Source organism: Monopterus albus, unplaced genomic scaffold, assembly GCF_001952655.1.
Source record: "Monopterus albus unplaced genomic scaffold, M_albus_1.0 scaffold24.1, whole genome shotgun sequence".
Lineage (NCBI taxonomy): Eukaryota > Metazoa > Chordata > Actinopteri > Synbranchiformes > Synbranchidae > Monopterus > Monopterus albus.
In genome coordinates this window covers 2,283,749-2,299,524 of record NW_018127904.1, presented here as the reverse complement: position 1 = coordinate 2,299,524, position 15,776 = coordinate 2,283,749, and the positions used below count along the sequence as shown (strand labels likewise).

The 15,776-nt window shown below is 40.5% G+C and overlaps 1 protein-coding gene across 1 annotated transcript in view; it reads right to left on the bottom strand.

The window, feature by feature from the left end:
• The window catches only part of LOC109957083 (low-density lipoprotein receptor-related protein 1B-like), a 258,584-nt gene that overhangs the window by 3,147 nt on the left and 239,661 nt on the right, over nucleotides 1–15,776 (bottom strand). The window contains 8 exon segments of the mRNA XM_020594679.1: nucleotides 672–746; nucleotides 1,846–1,996; nucleotides 2,253–2,343; nucleotides 2,941–3,017; nucleotides 7,380–7,484; nucleotides 7,832–8,006; nucleotides 8,580–8,741; nucleotides 15,607–15,771. Of these exon segments, the coding sequence (XP_020450335.1) occupies nucleotides 672–746; nucleotides 1,846–1,996; nucleotides 2,253–2,343; nucleotides 2,941–3,017; nucleotides 7,380–7,484; nucleotides 7,832–8,006; nucleotides 8,580–8,741; nucleotides 15,607–15,771 (1,001 nt within the window).

Here is a 15,776-nt window from a genome sequence, read left to right as displayed (position 1 = left end):
CCTGGGATCTGTTGGAGCCACTCTCCCAGTTTGGGGGTCACAGCCCCCAATGTTCCTATTATCACGGGGACCACTTGTGGCTTCACCTTCCACATCTTTTCTAGCTCTTCTTTCAGCCCTTGGTATTTCTCAAGCTTCTAGTGTTCCTTCTTCCTGATCTTGCTATTGCTTGGGATTGCTACATCTATCACCACGGCCTTCTTCCTCTGTTTGTCTGCATATATTATATATATAATTTGTAGAGGTGCTTTTACACTAAGTAAAAACATTCAAGTTGTGCTCTGTCTAAAGCAGTGCAAAGAAAAACACAAGAATCTTGCAAAGTGGTAAACTGTCGCACAGCAAGCTTGTACAGTAACAAATGGCAACATGCAGGAAATAGCCTGGTTCTGTTTTCAATAAAAAAAGCTTCTGAAGCCCTTTGGAGTTCACATTAGAGTTATTAGTGATTTTACAGAATAATACAGGGAACAGCTGTGGATGGCTGCAAGTCTTACCTTGACTCACTTTGGCTTTGAATATTCACATACACCTCTGGTGTCAACTTGTTCAAAATGTTTGCCAGGTAACTGCACAGTGTGCACTGCTTGCCTACGGTCTATATACCGTAAGGGTTATTTTTTCATAGTATCACATCTTTATTCAAGCATAAATTGAAAAGTAAAATTCACCTGTCCAGGGATTACTTCCTTGGGCACAGAATTGATGCCCAAGGTTCGAGGGTCACTGGATTTTACACACCAGCCCTGCAACAAAACATCATTTCAAGTTAAATTCACATGTGCAAACTTTTTAAACCAGTCCAGATGTGGGTTATAAAAGTTTTTGTTAAACCAAAATAAAACTCTATTAAATATAAAAAAAAGTATAATTATAGAGCACCAAGAGAGTGTAGTGGAACAGAGAATCTATTTTAGATTCAAACCAGCACGTCTGGGTTGAAAATTCAGCCAGATTGGACTGACAATAGCAGGTGTCAAAGTTGGCAGTGGAAGAAGCAGCAGCACTAGGCTTGAAGCTCTAGCAGGTGAGCTAACATCAGTGAAGGTGTTATGAATCATTTGATATGCTGAGTACTAGTGAGAGGATGAGGGCCATGTACAGAAAAAAATCCCCAGCCAGATAAACAGTCCTCTTGCTTCGTGGCACCTGTATATTCCTGCAAACTAGCCAGCTTTTATAAAAACTCTTAAAAAAACCTAGTGGAGCAGACACGAAGTATAACTAATATATAACTAATATTGCGCCACTGTTTTTATAAAGGTGGAAAATAGTTTAGAAATGGTAGTTGTGCCATTGCTCTGTCCTGCAATTAAACACAACTTTAATTACACAAAGTTTGCTGTATACACTGTTGTACTTGCATTCTTCGATGCAGGTTTAATTGAAGCACAGGCAAATGGGCAGGTGCAGCTCAGTGTGATTGACAGGTTTTCTTGAATATAGCTGCTAATGCAGCAGTGACACTCCAGCAACACATTTAATAATCAGCAGATGTGATTAAGGATTGGCATCAATCAAAGCCCCTTAAATCAGTTCCTCTCATTCCCTTTTTTTTAAACACAATTTATAAAGGATGTGTTATAAGACATGAATGTGAATGGTAACAGATGCCTAAAATGAATGATTAAAGCTGAGTAATTTGGGAGATAAATATAATGTAATAATAATAATGAAAAAACCATTTTAATACAAGAACTAAAAGCAGTTTTTGTTATGATGGACAGTATGTTGTCCTAAAGTTGCACTGCAAACACAAAGAACTAAGATAAAGCCACCAAGTTTGCTTTCAGATGGATGTGAAGCTGTTGATGTGGTAATCAGTTTAATATCTAGTTAGACAACCTTCTGAGGATCCAGCGTGAAGTTGGGTCGCAGCAGGCTGCCTGCATCAGCATGGTTGTCATGCTCCACTTCATACATGTTGTATGAGGGGTTCCCAATCTCCACGTTTATCCCTCCGTTCGTCATGGGTTGCCTCTGGACACGTTTCCCCCTGAGGTGTGTGGTACCATCACATACAACTTGCATGTCAACACACTGTACTATATTACAAATACATTTATACTACTTGGCACAGTGAGTGCACAGGTTCCCTGGACACTCCTAAAAGCTGAGTTACAATCTGACAATTCAACGTCAGATGTTCTACAGAACATGTTGAACCAAGCAAACCTTTCATACTGTATTATTACATTTACATATATTAGTTTATTTTTTCATATTTTTTCAATTTTTCAATTTTTACTTGCCTTTGCCTCCGTCTGCAGATGTAAACACCTGCTACCACCACCACAATCAAGATTACCAGCAGGACCAGAGGTACAATGATAGCTATGCTTCCTATGGGGACACACAGGAGAAATGGCGTAAAGCGATGAGTGATGATGGTGACACACTGTATGTAACCGCAGCTGCAAAAAAGGTACATTAGAAAATTTGCTTTCTTTTCAGTGACATATGCTGACTGCACACTTTGCTGCATTTACATAACTGCTGTCCAATACACATGGCTATACAGTAATACTTAAAGTATGTAAATGTGTACCTTCCATAAAGATGTGACCCAATTGTAAAATACTTGAGATTTCACTGAATTTATGACAGACTAGTCATATTACTAGACCCCAATGAGTTGGCAACAGCAGCTCCTCTTAATTCAGACAAGCTAAACTTGCTGAGTGAAGGCTTTTCTGTTCAGATAATGCACACTGGCCAGGCTGGATAGAGTTTAGTAATTCTTTAGTTAGGCTGCCAATCAATACCAAGGCCAGCTGTAGCGCATGGGCATTGCCTGTAAAAATATGCGGATAATTACAAAATGTGAGAATTTCAGGTGTACATGTAAAATGGGGACACAGTATCAGTAGTGTATGCCTTTATTTATATGGGTGATTGTAAGGTTTTATAACAAGGCATTTTGAAATTCCAAGTTCTCACCTCCAGTGGTATTGTCTGATCTGCTGCTTTTAGGGGCAGGCTTCTCACACTGTGTCCCTGCCCAGTTGGCCGAACATCTAAAGGAGGTCAAAAAAATACAAGAGTATAAATAAACCATTATCATACTTTTTGTGGAATAAATAAAGAAAGAAAGCCACCTTTTACAGAATGAACTACAGTATGATGTGACTGCAGCTTACATATACAACACATTATGACTCAGTCTTGCTATGAAGTGCTTTGATCCCACACAAACAAAACACCACCTGGAAAGAGAACACTATGTATGTACATGTTGTGTCCATAAACAGCATATGTAAATTTACATGTTGAATATTCATTGTGAAGAAAAAACAAATCAAAAGATGACAGCGGGACAACAAGTCGTCTTCTCATTTTTGTTCCAATGGGACCCAATGGGCATGATGTATGACCCTTGCTAGAGAAGGTGATATCTAATTTTACAAGGCTGACGCAGATGGGTCCGTAAAGCATGAGTGATCTGGTTTGTGTTACTGCATGAAGACAGAATGAAATTACTCTAAATTACATGCAAAAATCAGTACATCAAAACTAAAATGCAGCCCCATACATATGGGAAATGAATCGCCCTGGTAGAACGAAATGTCACAGTGGCATGAATTTTAATGGGAAATTAGGGGCAACGAGGTTTGATCTCCATTGGGAAGTGTAAACCATGAAAAAATTAATTTCCTATGAAAGCCTGTGTTGAAAGCACTAAAGATAAACACCAATTACTGATGAAATATTCAGCCTAGTAAGGTATATATTACGCATGCGTGATGACTGGTCGATAACGGATATATTCAACTTGCCATCATTTGCAGGTTGTGAATACACAGACAGTCACAACAGTGTCATGTCTTAGTTTCCCCTGGTTTCTGTGTGCTGGGTGAGGACTGCATGAGATGGGTGGATAGGTGGCAGTGGGGGGCAGCAAAGGTACAGAATCATGTAGCAACTGATAATGTAATAAGTGTCACAACAGCTAATACCTGTTCAGATAAAAACTGAGCTTAAAGAAAAAGTAAATGAACTTATATAGCCTTTTTCTATGCATTTGGAGCAACTGTTCACCCATCAAGGACACTTCGACATGTGGGCTAGAGAAGCTGGGGATTGAACCATTTACCCTATGGTTAAGAGACGATCCACTCTACCTCCTGACCCAAACTTTACAAATGTATAACTATTCCATTTAACTGTTGCTCCACTGCCATTAATAATAAAATAATAAAATTGCTCTTCAATATTTGGGGATTATAACAGACTACAGATTTCTACGTAATGTTTCGCAGCCTGCTGTCGTTCACAGCTAATGTGAAAGAGGTGCCATGGATTGGGAGAAAAGTCAGTAAAAAGTCAGTAGTGGTTGTCTGTCCTTCAGAGGTAAGCTGTTTCTCCTGCTTCCAGTCTTTACACTCTGCTAAGCTAACTGGCTCTGGCAGTAGCTTCATATTTACTGTTGTCCCATTGTGCCTTTACTTTTATAGCACAGTAGGCTACCACATTAACCAGAGGTTAATCTAAAGATGTTGTGACATATTTACCTTGCCTTATTGTCTTTCCTGTAAAAGTAACATCTCAGAGAGCTTCTGGTTGAATAAAGGTCACTAAAAGAAAAAAATATAATAATACAAAAGCAAAATAATAACAGTACTCATAAAAATCTAATTTAAAAAGTTATTAAAGCCAACTAATAAAGTCATCTTATGGAAATAAGTCATTTTAACTGAAGTCGTATTATCAGAAGAGTAGAGGTGAGTGAGGGAGCTGTGTCAGTACAGCTGTGAGTGTTGCTGCTGTCAAGGTGAGCAGAAGCTCAAAAGACAACACTATTTCACAATTTAACAAGCTTACTAATTACAGTTATAGTGAGCTAACTTGTTTTTGCCAGAGCCAGGGCATCGTGCCAAACCCCATTACAAGCGAAATGGGAAATCACACAGTAAACATTTACTAGGGACACACACCAAGCACATTTAAATAAAGACATAGCCCTGTCCAAAAGGAATTGAATGTGACCAAAATCTAGTGAACTAAGAATCCCAGAGTAATGTGCTGTAATGTCATTACATTATCCTTCACTTAGCTATTTTCAGCCTATTTTGAATTGCTTTTTGTCAAATCACTATTACATGATAAGTTGCTACAAGGCAGCACCATGACAAAGAGCCCATGTACTGGACTGACTGAAATGAAGCCGGATGGAGGTGTGGACAGAGGGGGTGAGTGGGCTCTGAATACAGCTGGAGACGTGAGAGGGACCTACTTGCAGCGTGGTTTGTTAAGAGCTGTTAATGTGCACATCCCCTCATTCTGACAGAAGTAATCGCAGGGGTTGGCCAGCTCATCACAACGTTGGTTCTTGAACCCTGACGTGCAGCTGCAAAACATTGTGTTGGGAGTGATAAAAGGGCCCACAGAACGTATACTGTTGAACTGTTGGCTGCTTGATGAATGGAGACTGAAACACTAAACTCTTTCAGCAGCTTCAGCTAAAAGATGAAGTCAGTGTTATGTCTGCATCATGCACATATATGAAGACAAATCAACCTCACTTCTTACAAAGTGAGGGGGGGGGGCATCTGCAAAGGAAATGTCTGCTACAGCGGACTCACTTCTGAGATGTGTATTTTCTTGAGAAATAAGGTCTATGAAGACTAAAAAAAAGACTAAACAAAACCTTGTTTTCACTTAATTTCAAATAATTGCAGATCATACTGTATATATCACATTGTACCACAAATACAGAAAAGATACAAAAAAAACAATCATACTGTAATGCTGACACTCAGCTCAGTCAACAGTCTTTTACTGACTTGTGCTTGAAGCGTTTGAAATAAGTACGTGTTCATATTGAGAGCCAAAGCGAAACCTAAACTTTCAAGCTCTGTCCCCTCAACAGTGCATTATGTATGTTCATAGTACATCATATGTTTAAATAGACAACTTAAAAAAAACAATCTAATATATTTGTTTATTTAATATTTCTGCTTGTAGAACAATTATTTGCACTTGATAACTTTAACAAAACTGCATCCTGAAATCACATCCTTGTAAATTTCTGTCTTGGTCTGAAAAGAAGGTTATTCAGGAACAGAATGACAGAAAAACTCAAAGTGAGCATCTTTTCATTTAAGAAAAGGAGACTCTCTCCCTCTATTGTCCACACAGACTCTGAAGCCATAACTACAGAATCAGGTAAGTCATATTTCACACCAGATACGGTTGTGGTTCACCACTGGCTGATGTAAGCTAGACTTGCTAAGTGTAAGTACAAAACCACTGAGATTTTTTTCACTGTATGGAGTAATGACCTACTGCGTAGCTGAAATGCTTTTGAAGGAGAACATTTAAATAATTATTCAGTGAATTCCAGTGAGGGCTTGAATGTTTATCATAGCTGTTTTTACTGCACTGCTCATGTATTAAAATCTCTTCAACCTTTTTAGGCGTTTATTATCACCACAACTGAAGCAACCCATCCATGTGAGGGTTTCACTTTGGAAAGGCTTGATGAAATATACATCTACTCAGATAATTAAGGTCAAACATTCTGATTTCTTGACACAGACATATCCATCACCTCGTACAGTCTCTCTTCTTTGCAGCAAATAATAAACCATATTATCAGGATCTGTTAATCCCTCCTCATAAAATGGGATCATTTGCATAGAAATTGATTCTAACCCCTGGAATTTGTGAGTAAAGACTGCCAATTTCGATTTAACTACAGTGGACAATTGGTAGTTAAAAAAAATACAAAGTTGGCTTTTGAGATGGATTTCCAATTTCCTCCTTGGAGAGATTTTAACAGAGCCCTGCATGTAATTATAGCTGAGGTAATCTGTGGGCAGCCCTTTGAGGAGTCTTTCACAATGATTTCCTTATGTCTGCCAGTCAAGCTTTCATCTGCTACAAGTTTTTGCCATTGAGTTTCATGACAAGTTCAACCACCGACATATACCTCAGCTTCTTTTTTTTAGAGAGGAAACTTCTAAAAGCTGCTGCAGAAGAGTCAGAGGGGTCTGACATCATCAGTTAACTGCAAGGAGGAACAGCTGTGAACACGCTGGGAACGGCAAGCTTTGAAACCTTTTTTTATCTGCCTAAAAACGCTAAGCCACAGAGAGATGTCACACAGCATAAGATGGTGCAATGGCACTCAGCCCCCTGCTGTGCCATAGCCTCCACATAGTGACATCAAACCCTAACCCAACTTAAAGATTTATTTCTAGTCCGCCTCTAACTTGCACTGTTCTTAAAGCAGGAAAGTGGTACCCCGTGATGATTTCTAAGGCCAGGCTTTCTGGGGCCCAGAGCCAGCATTTGAATGGCAACAGTAAGGCTGTGAATAAGAGTGGGGAACATTCAATTTTTTCCCATTTTCCTTTACCCATTAGGCAGTGACTTACTGACAGAAAGGCAGGTTGGTGTCAGGGTCCAGGTGACAGGTGCCTCCATTGTAGCAATATCCATCACACAGCTGACAGCTTGGTGCTATTCTGCCATTTGTGCAACTGGCGGGTGAAGAAATAATGGATGTTAGTGACAAGCAGAAAGCTATACTTTTACAAGAACCAAAAAAGACTCAGTGGTTCTGTCAAACATACACATAATTCTTGCAAGGAGGAAGAGTTTACACAGACATTACTAAAACTAAATTTGTATAGGTTGCATGGCTCTATATATTTAAAAAAAAAATAATCTCATCAATTAATTCAGCCAGCAGCCTGCTGGTCCAGCCTGATCTGAGAATATACCCTGTAGAACAATGCTTCTCCATAAATAAAGAGGACTTTAAATCCTTAATGTTATAGCAGAAAGGATGAGGGACAAGAACAGCAACCAGACACCAGGCACTCACTTGCAAACCACATCTCCTGTCTCCTCATTAATGAGGCAGGGCGCTCCGTGGCACCGAAGACACTTGTCCACCTCGCACTTGTTTCCCTCAAACCTGGCAGGACACACACACTCCACATAGCCACTACTGGATAATGTGCACGCCTTGGAGTTCACACAGTAGTGATGACAGATGTCTGTTCAGAGAGATAAACAGAGAGCAGGGGACGTGTGTAATGAGAAACTGGGAACATAGTTTAAGATGGTTTGATTGGGAGTGTACAGTGGTTTTATGGGACTTAATTAGCTACATCAAATGGCATCTTAGCAACAGATAAAAACACATCTCCCCTTGGGCAAGCATCAGTAAGAAAATACTAATGATGTGCAGCTGAAATTGTTTACCCACAACCCATTATGTCAAAGTGCTGCAAAAGAAAAGACATTATCATTTCAGCACAGACACACCCAAAGGTTGTTTGATTGTAGTATTTGGATTTTGTTTATCTGAACATAGTGGCAACCACGACTCTGAGGTTTGTGGAAAAAAATACTTTCGGGTGTTTTTGTTCCGCACTCTGTGCGTGAACTTTGAAATGCTTAGTTTTATAGATTTTACACAGCATCGCTGAGTTCAAATCAGCGCTGCTTTGTTTTAATTGCTCTTTTGACTAAACTTGAAAGGCTAATGTCAATCATGTGAAGGCCAAATGTATGCTAATAATCAGTTGTTGTGTTTGCTGCCACCAAGCAGTGGGTGGAGGACTCACGATAAAGACAGCGGTCCCCAGTATATTCTGCCATACAGCGACACACTGGCTGGTTCCCCTGAGTGATGTCACATGTTCCCCCATTTAAACAGTAGTTGTCGCAAATCCTCCTCTCACAGAAAGGCCCTGAGAAACCAATGGGACAGCGGCATGTAGGCTTACCTGGAAAAAAAAAAAAAGCAACAACAACACAAAGAGCTTGAGGAGACGATTTCCAACAATTCATCAATCCTGGCCACAAGTATTGCCAACTCCTGAAACATAGATCATTCCTCTGTGCCACGGAGCTCTGTTGTTGCTCACAAAAATATTAAAAACGCATCAGTGACACACGCCGTAGCCTTGGGTGACATGTTCCTTCCTTAAATTTAACATAGACCCTTTAGTTTATTTTGAGCCTTTCTCTTTTGCACAGTCTTGCTGCTGTAAGTCCTTTATAGCTTGTAGCTTAAAATAGTGTCCAACAAATGTGGTTCGTGTTTGGGTAATGTCTGCTAAAAGCACATGGCCCAGCTGTTTTGTGAAATTATGGACCCCTTTTTAAAAATAAAATGACATACTTGTGAACATTTTTTTAAGTGTAACAATCCATTGTCATCTATCATAGTTACATTTTGTATGAAAAGGATATTCCCAGTGGTAAAATATATCCAGTACTTTGGTGAGAGTAAAGGTACAGGTAAAGAGCTATATTCATGTGTGAGTCAAGGTGACTGGAGATTGGCACCTGTGGGGACTGCCTGTAGTGGCCTTTCTCTCCCTTACGTCCTGCAGGTCCATCTAGGGGTTGCCAAATCATTCCCAGTGAGACACAAGCTGCTTATAATTCCTGCAGTGTGTTCTGGGTCTGCCCATGGTTTCCCTCCTCGTCTGACATGTCAGGAATATCACTAATAGGGAGGTGTCCGGGTGCATCCTAATCAGATGTCCATATGACCTCAACTGGCTTCAACATGAGAAGTGTTTTTTGTCATATTTCCACTTTTTCAGTTTAATTCAAATTTCGGTGACCACTATATAAATACAGCTCTCCAGAATATGAATCAGATATAACAGAAACAGTAACACCCCTCAGCTAAGTGCTGACTTTGACTGGTCTAAAAACCACACAATCATATAAAATATTTATGGTCATAAATGATTTACTGTATGTATCAATGCTCTATTTATATATGTGATTTGTACAATGTTTGATAAACCTGATGATACCCACAAGTCAACAGAATCTGTAAATGATTCTTATCTCAGCATCATGTAAACAATGTCGAAGGTTGCCTTTGTTGCATGGTTCCAATGAAAGAAGGCACACTTGTATAAACAGTTGAACATGTATCTCACCTAGCAGATATAGAACAACATTAGCATTCACTTGTAGATTGTTTCTGGACACCTGATGGCTCTCTAGCTTTGTCTGTGTGCTGTGCAGGGCTCACATTGTAAAAGTGGGGTTTATCAGAACTTTTTCACTAGAAACAAAACTGATAACAGCAGTGGGTTTGAACCAAAACAGTAAAGTAAAAACTAAAACAGCTGAAAGACACTGAGCTGAGCTGCAGCCACCACCATTCTGTCCATCTCATGCACCATTTTAGCCTTAGCTGTGAGCATAACCCTAGCATATACTTTAAATACAAATACAGACTACAAGCTTGTGCAGACACAAGTCATGAGCACTACAGAAACACTTTTTCCCCCCATGCAAGCGTTGGGTAGTGGCCCATTACACTGTTGGGCATGGAATGAATGTGTTTAATTGTTAGTTGAAGTAGCACATCATCAGCAGGTGAGAATGTTTCAATCAATTCAAACCCTCATATCCCTTTAAAACGATGCACTTCCCAGCATGACATGCTCACATGCAAGAACATCAAGACTGGTTTAATGGCTTTTCAAAAAAAGGCAACAAATGTCACCACCCAGACACGACTGCTTGCATATTAGATAACCAAGTTGCCATGGATACTGGTCTCACCATGTAGGTCACACTACACTACTTGGGAATTTCACACAACTCTGTGGCTGGGATAACCTGGGTTTGAAAAGTCTAAGACACAATCATTCTCCGGCCAGACATCTCTCTGTTTAAACTCTCTGGGTTCTGGGGCTTTCTCAACAGGCAGCTCAGGGCCCTCGAACTACCCGCTGTGCACCTAGATCCTGCTTTCATTTCTGTAAAACTCATGTGAACAATGGTGCAACATTTCAAAGTTGGATAAGCTTCAGGTTGCCAGGTTGTGAAAATAAACTCAGTACTCCTGAGGCCTTGTTGAACAGATAAGCAACTGATAATGTTGATGCAGCATTACAAATGTGAGCTCACTGTAGGTTTACATTCAATAACATTTTATAGAAAAGTTCTAGTGCATGCATTGTGCCTTCTCTCTTTTGTGGTTTGTCAGTATGCAAACTACATTTTCAATATCAGCCATTACTTTAGCTTTTACCACTTCACCTGCATCGGTTTGTGGAGGTGGGGGCTCACCTATTAAATATTGTAACATTGTAAAAATAGCTTTAATATGTAGCCTCATGCCTTCTTTTTAAAGTCTAGTCATCTGGCATGTGGTATATTTAAAAATCGATAGTATATACAATATAAACACAGGGCGGGTTGTGGTTGTAATTAAAAGTTACTTCAAGGGCCATGTTTAACTAATAGCACATTAAAAATATTCTATAAAGTACATCTGTTCAAAGGAATTTGAACCACATCCCATCTCACTTTACATCACCCTGGAAAAAAAGTGAAACCAGGAAGTGGCAAGCAGATAATGATATGCAAGAAGAATTCTTTTCATGTTGGATCACCTTCCATGTTCTACTAGAATATGAAAAATTCTGTTATCACAGCAGCTAGCAGGGCCGAAATGAAATGCTGATGGCCTCAGAGAGGACTTCAGCTTACTCCTCAAACAGAAAAGCCATATCTATAAAAGCAATCTGAATGGGTATACTGTGACACTGCAAAAACATACTTTGGCAGGAGGCTTGTGTTGAGAAACCCATAATCAAATACTATCAGGGTTGCCCTCAAGGAAGAAGACCCAGATGCAAATGAACATTGCACAGGAGACAACAACTGAGAGTGAAAGAAAATGCTACAAGGGTGCTGAAATAGAGCAGACAGCAACTGAGGTGGATTAGAGAAATCTGGTACAGATCTTAGGCTCCAGAGGGAGCTAAGAGGGAAGGTACTGAAAGTTACTGTAAGCATGATTTGTATGGTATAATGTACTTCCATGTTACTTGCTTGCCAAGTTAAACCAAGCTGCTATTTGCATGCTAAGCTGTGATGGAGCATGGAGATGAAAGTCAGCTAGTGAGATGAGAACAGTCACTTTGGCAGGTTACAAATAAACAAATCCATTGCAACAAATATCACAATCATTCATGGATCAATTAACACTTATTTCAGATGAGTCAATGTAAAAGATGTAAAAGTCTGTCCTCAAAGGGCCAACCCTTAGCATCTTCATCTCTGGTTTAGCTTCATTGTCATGTAGACGGTTACACTCAAAAGTAAATACAGAGTGAGGAAAAAGACAAAGTAAAATAAAATCAAATACAGATGAATATGGGATTGTGTTTTTTACCTGCAATGCACATTAAAAGTTATTCACAGGTCAGAGACACACACATCTCAGGACATTTTACATAGTAATGTCTAGACCTTATTATTATTATTATTATTAAGAAAAACCCAAAAAATCCACCTTGAGCAAGCACTTAGCGACAGTGGGAATTATAGCCGCTAATGCGAACCACTGTCAGAAACAAACTGGCAATATGTTATTAAGAACTCTTGCTTTTGTCACTTGAGCTAGGAGTTTACATTATTTAGGTTTATGCATGGTCGTTTCTGTTTCACAACTTCCCAGAATATATGGATGTTTTTGTGTCATAAAACCTTTAGAAAACCCTTGAGTTGTCTGTCTGTGGTTTAAATATGTGAGTTTTGCTGCCAAGCGTTCCATTAAAGAAACTGTAAACCAGTCAAAGGCAATAGGGGAAGAATTCAATGACACCTTGTGTTTTTATAGATAAAACTGGAGAAATGGCAACCTCTAATTGACTGTGAGGTTGTCGTCAGTCCCATTTTTATCATCACAGTGAGAGCTTGAAGAAACTCATTTGACTATAATCTCTTCCATGCTCATATTTGGTCATTCATTTAGATTGATATTGTTTTGTGTCAGAGACATGTTCTCTCAGCTGCTCACCATAAACAACAACGCCGTTCATCATTCAGTGTGGCATTTTAGAGTAGCTGCTGAATATAGCTCAAAATAAAAGTGATTGTCATCAACAGAAACTTATGTTCCACTCCTGACTTCCTGACTCTGCCCCTGCCTTAGTCCCTGGATTTTGAAAGCCTGCCTATTGGTTAATAAGAATGTCCCCGCTGAAGCTTTAGTTTGATGCACAAGGCTCCGGCTCTTCAGTGTGCCGATGAAAACACCCCTGCCATAGCCTCTAATCCTGTAACCAAGCAGGTCAACAAGGATGCTGATGCCATATCTGTTCTCGCTCTAGAACAGGTTGACACCACACTTGTCTCTGTTACTGTTCCTGAGTGGGTCAGCAAGGATGCAGATGTCACCTCTGCTCCAGTTCTCCAGCAGGTGGCTGTCACCTCTGTTCCTGTTTTTGAATGGGTTGACAATGCTCCTGCCATTGTTCCTGTGACCTGGTGATGCCACCACTTCTGCTCCTAAGTCCTGGTGGGCCGCCTGTGACACAATTACTGTCCATCCTCCTGAGGGATTCTGCTGTCACCACTGGCAACATGTGCATCATCAACTTCCTGTCTGACTCTGAGGCCATCCCCTAGAGTGGCCTCAGCTTCATGGAGGACCACTCAAATGGTCTCATCTTCCTGCTCTGCTCCAAGACTGTCCCCCTGAGCAGTTTTGGTTTCCTGCCTGACTCCATGGTCATCTTCCTGAGCGACCACAACAACCTGCCCAGTGGAAAGGCCAGCCTCCTGAACGCCCTCACCTCTCTGCCCACCTCAGAGGCTGTCCACCCAAATGTCCCCAGCTCTGTTTGCCACCGGGGCCGACCACCTAAACCTCAGCTACCTGACCACCTGAGAGGCCGTCTCCCTGAGCGGCATCAGCTTCCTGCTCAGTTCCAAGGCTGTCCCCCTGGAACAACCTTGGCTTCCTGAGTGGCTACAGTTTCCTCTCTGTTACCATAGGCATCCTCCAGAAGGGCCTCTCTGATCTTCAGAGGCTTGGTGTCCCCCTCCAGGCCCCCTCCACCTGCCCAGCTCTGCCTCTTTTTGTTTGCCTTCTGGCTCATCAGTTTCTATGGGAATTACCTGGTCAGTACCTGGGTGGGAGACCACATGGGAGTGCTGTAGGTTGGAGCTCCCTTTGTTAGTGAATCAAGATCCCTACTCATCTTTTCTGTTTCACTGGTGTCCACTGCTGTATCCTGATATTAAACTTTTTAAAGCATTGTTCAATTTCTGGCATCTGCATGTGGGTCTTCTCAAACCACTACTTGACAGAAACTCTGCCTTGCTGATGCCCTGCAGTGATCTCACAGTATGTAACATGATCCTTATATTATCTTGATAGACTCAGATTCATTTATTTTTATTTTTTCTGTCACAGCTGTTTTAAAACTGTAGGAAAAAAAGACAACACAGATTTTCAAAAGTATTGGTTTACTACCTGTTGGGCAGACATATTTCCCAAAAGCCAGAGGAAAAATAAATAGATTTTATTCTATGCTTTAAAAAGAGCAACAGAGTACAAGAGGGTATTGGAAGGCATGTTTAATCAAATCTGTTTGCATCACAAATAAAAACCCACCATTTCAATTTCATCAACTGCTGGCGTGATTGCTAGGACTCAAACAAAAGTAATGCTCAGGCTGTAATTTTATCTAATACACCTTTAGGGAATTCAAACAACTTGAGTAAGGCTCTTTAATAATCCATTTATTTAGAAACAAGGCATTGTTCTGGTGAATATTTTCTTTGTCTATAACAAATGGAAATTATGTTGTGGGTAATTGCTATGATGGCACCTTGCAAATAAAGGCTAGCATACCATATTTAATGCTAGCCTGTGCCTGTACATCCTGATTCAACCACTATCATCTCAGCATATTAATTTACTGACCAGTGAGAAGTTAAAGGGGAAAAAAAGCTGAATAAATGAGTGGTCTCTTCCAGGATGTCTCCATCCACAGGACATGAGGGGTCACAGAATCATCTGAGTATGAAAATGATGTGAATCTGATGCTATGACCTTCAGTCACCAGATCAAAACCCAGTTGAACATCTATGGGAGATTTTGGACTAATGTTTTACACAGTGTCTCCACCACCATCATCAAAACACCAAATCAGGGAATATCATTTGGAAAAATGGTGTTCATTCCTCCAGTAGAGGCCACAGTCTTGTAGGATTAATGTCAAGAAGCGCTGAAGCTGTTCTGGCAGCATGTGGTGGGCCCAGCACTTTACTAAGACACTTTATATTGGTGTTTCCTTTAATTTGTCACCCCTCTGTACATTTACTGAGTGCTGGGCTAAATGTGGTTGTTCTAGGAACCATGAAAGGAGATCTTGAATTGAAAGGAGGCTGATATTTGAGGCTTGTGCGACAGAAGCATCAATTACAAAACTGCTGAACTGGCAGATGTAATGTGGCAAATCTGAGCTGAAGTGAGGAAGACATGTACATTTAAAGGAAGACAAATGTGGTTGGATACCATCAGGCACTGGGCCAGTGTGCAGGAAGAAATGGGCAGGTTACTCTGGATTTTGCAGCAGGATTACAATGCATGAACCATCTATACATATATACCTGGATGCTTCAGTTTAGTCGATAATAGACAGTAGACAAATAGCGACAAATAAATGTCAGAATGAATGTAAACAGTGTACAGTGCATGTCCACAAAAACAGAAATAAATGTAAAAAGTACGGCAACGCCTGCAGCTTTGAAAGGAATTCAGGAAGGAATCATTCTTCAGACGGTGTCTGACAGTGCATTTCAAAGCAGACTTACCCAGAGGTGAACCTATGCAGGTGCCTCCATTTAGGCAGTAGTCTGTACAGTGGTTGACCTCACAGCGCTCCCCTGAAAAGTCAGGCCAGCAGTAGCACCTCCAGTCTCCTTTCTCATTGGCTAAGCAGCGGCCTCCATTCTCGCAGGGGGGACGGCAGAGTTCACCTTAC